At 35.1% G+C, this 10,949-nt stretch overlaps 1 protein-coding gene and 1 long non-coding RNA gene across 2 annotated transcripts; both read left to right on the top strand.

Moving 5' to 3' along the window:
• Nucleotides 1-1,049: 1,049 nt before the first annotated feature.
• Nucleotides 1,050-8,781, top strand: LOC136183048 (nuclear GTPase SLIP-GC-like). The gene is made up of 12 exons (XM_065964812.1): nucleotides 1,050-1,178; nucleotides 1,764-1,857; nucleotides 3,501-3,717; nucleotides 3,846-4,070; nucleotides 4,763-4,969; nucleotides 5,124-5,299; nucleotides 5,527-5,620; nucleotides 5,705-5,792; nucleotides 5,901-6,022; nucleotides 7,983-8,156; nucleotides 8,255-8,412; nucleotides 8,601-8,781. The coding sequence occupies exons 2-12, from the start codon at nucleotides 1,772-1,774 to the stop codon at nucleotides 8,779-8,781; spliced, it is 1,728 nt and encodes a 575-aa protein (XP_065820884.1). The 5' UTR covers nucleotides 1,050-1,178; nucleotides 1,764-1,771.
• A 221-nt stretch (nucleotides 8,782-9,002) lies between these two features.
• On the top strand, nucleotides 9,003-10,539 carry LOC136183108 (uncharacterized). The gene is made up of 3 exons (XR_010668920.1): nucleotides 9,003-9,107; nucleotides 9,200-9,330; nucleotides 9,694-10,539. It is a non-coding gene; the product is annotated as an uncharacterized lncRNA (long non-coding RNA).
• Nucleotides 10,540-10,949: the final 410 nt, after the last annotated feature.

The raw sequence follows: 10,949 nt of genomic DNA, 5'->3' as shown, positions 1-10,949 counted from the left end.
AACAAAATTAACTGAATGGGGTCTCAGCGATTGGATAGGACATTTTCAAGGTGAAGTATTACCATTCTTTTTGTTTGTCACAGGCAATTTCCTACCAATACTGAAACATTCAATCATATGCTAATAGAAACAGAAAAGGTGCTGTAATATGGCTCTACAATGCCAACTTGACATAATTTCATCATTTTAAACAATGTTTGGTTTTGCTTGACAAAGATTATTCTGAATTGTTTTCCTAACAACAGTTCAAGGTATTGATGAGGAAAGTTTTTACCTTCTCGATAAAGATGACATCAAAGACTTGATCACGAAAGTTGGACCAAGGGCAAAATTCAAGAAGAGACTCAAGTCTCTGAAGGTAATACTCCTCAATGTCTTAGGTTTAATACATTCTTACGTGTAGAATGACTATCAATTATTAGTAATTGTATGATGAAAGAATGACTAAAATAGTATTTACTGGAATCTCTAAAAATTCATCTTTTCCCTTTGACATTAGGGGGAGAAAAATGCAACAAATCAGGTCATTAATTAATTTTCTTGTCCTTTGAGTGCAGTGCATTTTCTTTCATTTAGTGTTGTGTATATATTACAGTCAGGCCATAATTATTTTAAATGTCTGCTAAAATGTTCCATGGCTTTGTTCTGAGAGTGATTATTTTCTTGACGTTGTCAACAGGAACATGAAGAAACTGCTGATTCTGCTCAGGTAAGGATAAAATACATTTTCCAGGGATACTGTTATTATACTTGTACCTCTTTTAATCATCAATGTGCAATAGAATTACTGATGTGTCCTGAGAAAAATCACCATCATATTTGACTGAATCAATGGTTGACTCCACTTCCAGAGGTTTAGTCACACTCATCATAGCTTGGATGATATCTGTTTCAATGAGTCAAATGCATATTTCATCTTTAGGTTTTGGCCAACAGTAACACAAGAGATAAAGGTAAGGTCTAAAGTATCTTATGTATGATTTATGGTGATCTGTTTTTGTAGTAATAATGTCTTGTTCTGACAAATCATCTATTTGTATGTTTTAATATTGTAAGAGGCAAAAAGCTGTTTTTGATTTTTAATGAAAAATAAGGAAAAAGAAAGTCTGAGCCTCAGGGGGAGTCCAGCGGATGTCTATCACCAACTAAGAAACGACGACGGGACTCCACATATTCAGGTATTTATGTTACGCTGAGAACTATTACAACCAACAGAACAAATCATTCACCAGCATGTATGTGTCATGACTTCATATTAAACCTTAGGTGTCTCTTAGCAACATGCCATAGAGACGATATCAATGCTTCCATTACTTCATAAATTAACCATGGACTTAAACTTCGGGCCTCTCATTTGGCCTGAGCAGCTCACAGGGCAGCACAAGTGTCTATAGTAGTTTCTGCCAAATGAAGTTTGTATTTTCATGCCCAGCACTCACACTGTTTGACTAACAAATGTACACACACAAACCTGAATAACAAGACTAACATGGGCATGTTAGTCTATAAACAAGGTGTGGTCAGGCACAGTGTTGGGGCTTTTCTATGGATGCCAAATAATTCTTTGTACCATGCAGTACACATGTTTACTGCTGTTTTTTTTCACTATAATGGCTTATTTTTTCAACACCTGCGGTTGCTGCTTTGATGACACTCTAAATTATTCTTAATTGACATTTAAGAGAAAGGATTTTGTTTAACATGGTACCTAATTAATACCTAATTAATACACTTGTTTCTTTGTCTTTTCTTTTCTCCAACAGAAAAAGTCATGCTGTCTGAAGTGAGAAACATCATGGCATGTGTTCATGACAAAATACTACACGGAGAAAAAACAAAGCTCAATGCTTTTCTAGGGTAAGAAAAAAGATATTTCATATTTGCTTATGGGTCCAAAAGAGATTTGTGACTATTTGATTTTTGACAAAAAGAAATAAAACAGGTCCAGGCAATCAGGATGGTTCATATACCAACAAGACAATGACCCCAAGCCTACGTCAAAGCTGTGCAGAGACTATTTGACAAAGAAAAGGGGATCTGGAGTAGTGGAACTGATGGACTGTCTAGGTCAAAGTCAGGATATGAATCCGATTGAACAAATTTTGGATTTAGTAGATTCAAAGATTGATCGCACAAAAGTTTCATCTAAAGCAAGTTTGTGGGAATAGCTAGAAGCTATTTGGAACTCAATATCAAAAGAGACAAGCAGTTATCAAGGTCAAAGGAGGCCATACTAAATTTGAGGTTTTGTGGTTATTATATGTTATAAAGGACTATTTAGTTGTTTCAATTTATTTGACAAATAAACAATATCATTATTGGTTTTCAACAAGTTTTTGAAAGATTTGTAAAATATTAGTTTTTTCGTTTTTATGACAGGTGGTCTAATAAATAATATAAGAAAATAGTATATTATATATATATATATATATATATATATATATATACTTCCATTTCTGCTGAAAAGCTGCAAGTTGTGAGACCATTTGTTCCCTGAAAAAAAGCCTTTTGGAGAACTCTGACATTTACACAATCTTGACATATTTGTTCACCTATACTTTTTCTTTAAGCTCTGGTGAGTTTACCTCTTACCTTTGTTCAATTTCAGCTCATTCACTGGACTTTAACTGCTGAATGGGTCTGTTTTAAAAGTTTGAACCATTAGTTTATATATCTCAGTGTTTCCCACAGAATGACACAATACCTGGGCGGTGGAGTTGTCCGAGTATTTATATATACACACACCAATTAATATATGGGGGGTGGGGGGCATTTGTGTACTAAACTCTACATTGAAGCAATATGCTCTTTAATCCATAAATTATTGACTCACTCTATGATGTAATAAAATGATTACACTATTAGGAGAAAATTATTTTTCCTGCTTCATGTAATAACTTATGACGTTTTGGGCCCAGCATCTTGTCACATTATCAACCAGTTATTACAATTTAGGGTTTTATTGCATTTTTTGTAACATTTTGAATCGTTGTTCCATTTCGGATTCTTACAAGCCCAGAACAAGGTATTTCATGGTATATAAATAAAGTTATTATTATATTATTATTTATTGCATCTTCTAGAGCTACAGTCTATCCTTTAACAACTGAATGGATTGTGCTTTTTATATTCTCCTGTTCTGACTATTCTCATATCTGTATTTTACAATGACGTGTGCCTTTCACAAATGAAAAAAAAGATTCACTATTGACTTGACTCATTTTGTAGGTAGTGTTGGTCGTCTCTTAACAAGGTCATAGTATTGTTTTCTAGCTCCTGCAGTTGTATGTCGAAGCATCCTTGGGCAAGAAACTAAACCCCTGCATCAACTTCTGTGAATGTGTGTGAATAGGATTAGTAAATAGTAAATGTATATGGTACTCCGTTATGATTTAATGAATAATAAAAGGATTTAATGAGAAGGATTAAAGCTTAACACTTGACACCTTTATTGTAATATCTTTCATATGAATTAACGGATTTGAACTGTTGTATAACAGGGAAAAAATCTGTGATTTGGAGACAGAAAAGAGGGAGCTGGTTGGTGTCTTTGGAAGAACAGGGGCTGGAAAAAGCTCTTTGATAAATGCTGTCGTCGGAGAGAAGGATCTCTTGCCCTCAGGAAGTGTCAGTGCTTGTACAACAGTCATCATTAAGGTGGAGGCTAACAAGCAGAACCAGAACTATGAGGCAGAGATTGAATTCATCACAAAAGAGGTAAAATAAGATGAACATAATGTATCCTTTAATCCCTAGTCTTTAAAAAGATGTTGAATGCATTGCTTCATCCATTTACAGTATTTGATTCGTTCGATTAGTTAAAGGATGATTATTTTCTTTTTTAGGAATTGAAGCAGGAGTTGTGGTACTTGTTAACATTCATCCTGAATGATGAAGACTGCAAAGAGGAAGATGTCGATGATTACAATGACGCTGTTGAAATGCTGTCAGCGCTGTATGGAGAAGAATGGGAAAAAAACCCTTCTGTGGAACATCTCATGAACGACAAACATTTCAGAGAAATCCCAGAATTTATTGTTTCTAGGAAGAAAACCTTGACCTGTGAATCAGTAAGAAAGAGAATAAATCTACAGTATCATTCATATTTGAATTTGAATTTATACATGTAATGGGGTCAATGCAATTTAACAGTTTCAATACATGAAACTGATGTGCTACATAAAGAGTATATTGCTAATTTCCAACATGTGTCCCTAATTGGGCCTTTGGGTAAACAAACAGAGTAAAAATGTACAACATTCGATAACATAAAACCCCATAACACTATATGAGGATACATTAAAATACATGCACTATATGACAATACAAAATGCTATAAACCAGTTTAAGATACAATTTAAAAGTGGGTACAGCTCTGGTTTGCTTTCAGCCAGCATTTCACCTTTTTTGTAAAAGATTTTAAGTCTGACAATTTTAATTCAGGTATACAAGTACATATCCAAAAATTACTTAACAGAAAGCTATCTTGTTTTGAAATGTATAACATTTCCATCTCAGACATAAAGTGATGTCTGCAATTTACATACTTCCTGGTCGTTCAAGTTTGGTTTAATTTTGGGGTAGTTTAGAAAATGTTATGGTAAATTCAGTACCTAAAAATGGATTTAAAGAGAGAATGGACTTGATCCTCAATGTCTGCAGCTCTATATCAAATGTTCCCTTAACAGCAAAGTCCTGTCATGTTACCTTCATAGATGGTCTGTGTAACTGTAAATCCTTAATCTTATTTTTCTTTTGTCAGGCTAAAAAGTTGTCTGCAGAACTTGTCAAATACACAAGAAGCAGATCAAAGTATGGAATGGCTAAAAGCATAAAGAAATGGTTTTGGCCCCTGGTGAAGTGTGTGACAATCAGGGTGCCAAATAATGACCTTCTCCAGAATGTCACACTTGTGGATCTACCTGGAAATGGGGACCGCAACAAGGGCAGAGATAAAATGTGGAAAGGGGTAAATCATTTAAATGCATCACTTTGTTTATATTGTTTTAAGTTTAACATTATTTTATTACAAAGCACTGATATTGACTCCATTGAAATACATTGCATAACCTTTCTTTGATATTGACTGATATTCACGATCAACTTGGATTTCATCCTTGTAGGTGGTTCAAAGCTGTTCCACTGTGTGGATCGTGACGGACATTAACAGAGCAGCATCAGAGAAAGAACCATGGGAGATTCTGAAGAGTGCCAGCAGCCTTATGGGAAATGGTGGCCAGTGTCAGCACATTCACTTCATCTGCACCAAGTCTGATGATATCGAAGACTCTGATGATCTGCAAGTGATTTTTATCCATAGAGGAAGACGCTAACGAGTATCAGGGTCTACTGCAATGTATTTATTATATATATTTAAACTATGTGTACTTTGTTCATATATGTCATTTTTTAAACTTTTATCCTGAGAGGAAAGAAAACCACGTCATATTAAAGATGTTGGAGATTGAATTTTCAAGGCTTCAGATAATGTATGAGGTTCAGCTTGATACTGATCTCTTCTTACAGTTCAGTAGCTGGCGTTCGTGCTGCCATATTTAAGAGGAACATCCGGGCCAAGGAGGAAGTGAAGAGAGAATTTGGGAAACTAAAGGGGGTTCAGGTGAGTTTTGAAATGTCAGAAAATCTAAAATGAAGATATCTTTTCAATGCAATACCACCCTAAACGTATTCATTATTTTTGCAGACACATTTCAGTGGTGACTGTTTCAAAGTGTTCACAGTGAGCTCCAAAGAGTTCCTTCAGGAGAAAAGGCTTGGACCAGATGAAACTGGTAGGTGAAGGCCATGCATAACTTTGTGAATAAAAGAAAATCTGTTACATGTGAGAAGTTTCTCTGGATGTAATCATGTAAGCTCTATATTGTATGGTTTTTTTATAGAAATCCCCAAACTTCAGGAATTTCTGCAAGAACTGAATGACTTTCACTCAGTCACACTGAAGTATGTGTCAGGAGCGTATGGGATCCTTTCTCTTATTCAAGGTGCCGGCTGTGGAGAAGTGGTAAGATCAAATAACACTTTAACTGCAGTTAGGTTTAGTTTTGGCAGCCAATAATCACAATCTGAGCCAAAAAGGTACCTTAAAATCCAGTATTAGGACCACTCTAAATATTTTTAAATTGTGTATGTTTCTTATCCCTATATAAACTCCTCAAAAAAAGATTTCTAAAATATCCAAAACTAATCTAAATGAAAATAAATTTTAGGTTCAACACCAGTTTTTACCTGCAATAATATAAGTCTGATTGATTGGCCTTTTAACTGAATATACAATATTTGAACTAACATGCTGACGTCTGCATCAATTTTCTCCAGCGCCACTTCTCTCTCCTCTGCTGCAGCAGCAGAACTACAGAATGCTATCAAGCACATGGCTAACAAAATCATATTTGAAAAGTTCTACACCCATAAAAATATAATATTTTACATATAACCCAAAAAAGTTTACTTAATTGAAGAGATTATGTGTTCAGTAGTGACCATTTTAAAGTTACACACTGATTTTTAAACATTGGACCACACTTATTTCAAACTAATGGGATATAGCTGCTTAATATGCAGCCGTGAGGGACAGGGATGTAGTGTCACTTCCTGCCAGGGGTGTGGCTTTAAGTGTTGAAGGTTACATGAAAACTTCATCTAAAAAATTCACCACGTCATATATACCAATGTGATAGATATCCCAGTATAAAATATTGAGGCATGCACCGTCAGTACCGTGAGTGCTGCCCTCAACATCACACACAGCATGCGACATGACGCATTCAAAAATTTGCTGCCATTCATTAATGTAAGCTGTGGTTAGGAACATAGCACCACCACTTCACATATTTTCTCCATCATGAGGTCATGATGGTGCATTCAAAGCATACGGTGGTAAACAGTTCAGTAAATACAGCTTTTGGAGTGCTGGTTTGGAAGAAAGAATCTACAATTAAAGTCAACAAGTGAGCAGAGCAGGTGGGCAGCACGACTCAAGGGACGAGGGTCTTTACACCACAACTTTCACCGTAGGCTAAGAGCTCAAATACCATACTGTAGCTTGTAGGAGTGTAAACTCCACAAAGTGAAAACAGATGGTACTAAAAGAGCAACACAGGAGAAAAGAAATTGCACATTGTAGACTTGGTTAAAGTTCTTTTTTTTCTAAAATATCGAGATTGGAGTTGTACATTTACAAGAATAAAGCTGTGAATTTATGATATTCAATCTGTAAACCAATTTAAATTAGGCTATGGTGGAAATTTTTATTCTGAAAGGATGCATCAAGTCTTAAAATTCCAACAAAAAAGATAGAGGACCCAATAGCAGTCTAACAAAAATAAATAAAACAAAAAGGAAGAATAAAAACTTACTTTATTAAATGTCCAAAGAAAATCCACAAAAGGCGAAACAAATCACATTGAGAAAAACTGAGACGAAGGCAGGTTGCACAAAGCACAGACACATAGATAGGTTAGACACCTGACAATGAACTGACAACAAGAGGAAAGGAACTTTGAGACTAAATACACAGGGGTAATCAAACACAGGTGAGACTAACAACACAGGTGAAGACAATCAGGGCAATCAAAATGGAGGGAAACCAGATAAAAGGAAAGAAGAAAACTGCAGAAGCCACTGATGAACAGTCTATGGTGGCTTAATAAGACAACATAGGCTGTGATTAGACAAATGCAATGCCATGTCACACCAAACATAGTCTTTGAAGTATTGAGTCTGTGATGATATTTGTATGGTCTTTATTTTACATTTTAGTTTTACTTTCTTTAAGAGTCATTTGTTGCTTGTACCATAAATAACTTTAAATCCAGATCGGATCACATCTGGATGCAACTTCACACGTGGTTTAGAGCCAGATATCCGTCTATTTTTTAAAAACTTTGACACATTATTTTATGCCTAACATACAGTATAGAGTTGTATTGTTTTAACATTAAATGTTTTCTATTTGGTTTCAGGCTGGCGTAAAAGCAAATGTGTGCAAAGACCTTGAAGAAAACTTGAAATGTGCATTAGATAAAGTCTTTGAGCCCATGATAAAGTCCTATAGGGCTTTTAACAAGTGCCTCATGGAGGGTGTTGAAAAATCCAATAGTTCAAGGGAAAGTGACTTGAAGTCCTTCTTATATCCCGTATGTATTTGAATATTTTATTCCTTTATCCAAACCATCGATTTTTCACTTGATATTCAAAAGTTAATCATTTATGGAAATGTTTGTTTTTGTTTCAGAAAAGAATAAAAGGAAGAGCTTTATACGGGAGATTGAAGAGCATTGTTGCAAACAATGGTGTCTACAAACCAAAAAAAGGGAAACAATACAACCTCAATGAGAAATTAGCTTCAAAGCTGATGGAGAGCATTGATGAAGAATTTAGAAAGACCTTCCCGTAAGAACGTACTAAATGAGGAAAAGATAATACCTCTTCAAATGGCGATTATAATAATAATATAATAATGTGTGCAATGGTTATTTAAAGTAATTAACATAATTGAATACAAGTATCTAAATGACATTTCTAAATTTAACTTTGTCAATATTTGATCAATGAAAGATTTACTTGTTAACATGTTTCAGAAATGAATCAAAATGTGAACCATTCAACGGGGCCATCAGTTCCTTTTCACTCGGCACAGGGACTCTGGTTGAAAAGTACAAAAAGTACAAAGGTGTGCAGCTGCAACTGGAATTTCTCAGGACAGAGGTAAGAGATGGTGATGGTACCATCTTATCCAACATTTTTGTTTTAAGCTGTTAAGTGAAGGAGACTCAAGAACGAGGTGAAAAAATCAATTGAAACACGTTTGTGATTAACGTACTTAATGAAGAAAAAACATTTAAGAAAGAAACCAAATAAAAGATCTTTTTTTTTTTGCGTTTATTTTTGATATTCATTTCTTATGTAGAACACCATCAATAAGGTACATGTTAGCAATGCAGATATACATGTTTTTGTTTTTAATCTTCTGTTGTAGGAAGAAAAAATTAAGGCAAAACTCAACAAAACCATCCGGGAGCGAAAGAAAGAAATCTACAGCAGCCTGACGACTTCAATCGAGGAAAACATGCAGAAGTGCTATGAAGGTAAGAAAGAAGATCTTGGCATATGAAACCTGACACTTAATCAAATACATGTAATTAATGTGCATTTAAAACCATTTTCTGATTCACTGTAGATGCACAGCAATGTAAAGGCAAAGGCTCCTTGAATGCCATGAGGGTCGTCATTGAGCAGCATGTTCGTGCCAAGGTCGACATGTTCAAGGAGGCTAAAACTGTGATGATGTTAAATCTGGCAGAACTAATGGTTTGTCATGGTTCATAATTAACATACAATACCTTATATGATTGTTATATAGTAAAACACGTTGTGTTGCACATCTCAATCTTTGTGTATGATTCTATATTATTATTCACATCAAGTCTTTTCTTCATTGAAATAGAATGTACATCATTCTCAAGATAGTTTTTGTGACTGCGGTTTTACAAACAAGCAACTTTTATAAAAAATGAAAACAAACACACAAAAGCTTTTTTTCTATTTAAGACTTTTCTGCTTTCTGAGCAGCCCAGAAAAAACATACATTTAAACTGTTAATGTATCATCCAGTAAATCCATAACAAAAGTGTGCTGGTTAACACAGTGTTAAATATTTTAAATCTTATTTAGGAGGTCATCCAGAAGATACTGATGGAAACACTTCTGAGGTCAATGGACTTATCACTCAATACAGATGATCAATCCGTTCCAGGTAAAGTGAATGTTAACAAGTACATTTGTTTACAGACAAAACACCAGTGAAGCGATTACAACTTTGCATGTCAAAGTGGTTTGATTCTGATTAAATGCTTGATAGATGTAAACTATGAAGTTGGAAGAACTAATCAAAACTGTTTTTATTTGGGTCTAAGAAATATTGCACAAGTAATCCTAGTTTATGTGGATATATCCTGTCATTTTTATAGCACTGATGATAACTGGTGAGAGGAAGTTACAGGAACATTATGCAGATTAGAGTGTGCTCTTGAACAACATAGTTAAAGCAACAAGATGTGACTTTTCCACCTTTAAACAGAAGTGTCAAAGGTCGATTTAATAGCAGAATAACTTTCAACAGGGAGAAAGACGTCTCTGCCCCGACCGCCTGTTTTCTGCAGTATTTAACTTTGGCAGTTGGCCAAGGTCATCTCATGAAGAGTGTGTACGGCTGTTTGGAGACTAGTTCACACAAAAGCCTTCAGTTACTGTATAGATAGAAACCAGTTAGCCGTCTCTGTGTGGTTATGCAAATTCACAGAGTCTAGAAAGGGTTAGGAGTAACATGGGTGACAGTTGCACTCAGGGACCTTCTGTGGGTGCCAAAGTGCACCAAACTGAAATATTGTTGCTTTAACACAGAAAGTGCACACCAAAGTGCAAAGACATTTTCTTCCGAGGTTGAAGTTTAACTTTTTGTGTTTGAGATGTCAAAGAGGAGCTTGAGGCCGTGACAAAAAAATACAAAGCACTGAAGAAAAACACACATGAAGGAACATCACCAGTCAGGTAAAAACTTTGTTTTTAAAGTAGATAATGCTCTGATTTTAAACTGTAAGAAATTGCTTCACTTATTTTTATAACAGTTGCTAACAATGCTTCTATTCACACTAGTGCTGATCAACCCGGCCCGTCATCTGCACAGGTAAGTTTAAGTAAAAGTGATGATTAAAAGTTAACATTCTGGTAGACAATGAAATGGTAATATGAAAGTTATCAGTAGAATATCACAACCTTTGTGTTTAACTCTCTTGTGGATATTTCAGGTTTACCTGATGCAGAGAAACAGCTGAGGCCTGTTTAACCACTGAGGGTCCCACAGGGAACATTGAAAAGTCAAACGAGGCTTCTGGATATCAATCAATCAATCAAGCTTTATTCATATAGCA

The sequence above is a fragment of the Labrus bergylta genome, chromosome 16 (assembly GCF_963930695.1).
Source record: "Labrus bergylta chromosome 16, fLabBer1.1, whole genome shotgun sequence".
NCBI lineage: Eukaryota > Metazoa > Chordata > Actinopteri > Labriformes > Labridae > Labrus > Labrus bergylta.
The sequence above is the reverse complement of the archived record's forward strand: the minus strand, read 5'-3'. Positions and strand labels throughout refer to the sequence as shown.

What these genes read in the sequence shown, in the direction of transcription:
- LOC136183048 (XM_065964812.1), top strand. Translation starts at nt 1,772, where the DNA reads ATGCTGTCTGAAGTGAGAAACATCATGGCATGTGTTCATGACAAAATA. An exon ending in TTGAATTCATCACAAAAGAG is followed by an intron (nt 3,718 to 3,845) that starts GTAAAATAAGAT and finishes TTTCTTTTTTAG; the next exon opens with GAATTGAAGCAGGAGTTGTG. An exon ending in GTGCCGGCTGTGGAGAAGTG is followed by an intron (nt 6,023 to 7,982) that starts GTAAGATCAAAT and finishes ATTTGGTTTCAG; the next exon opens with GCTGGCGTAAAAGCAAATGT.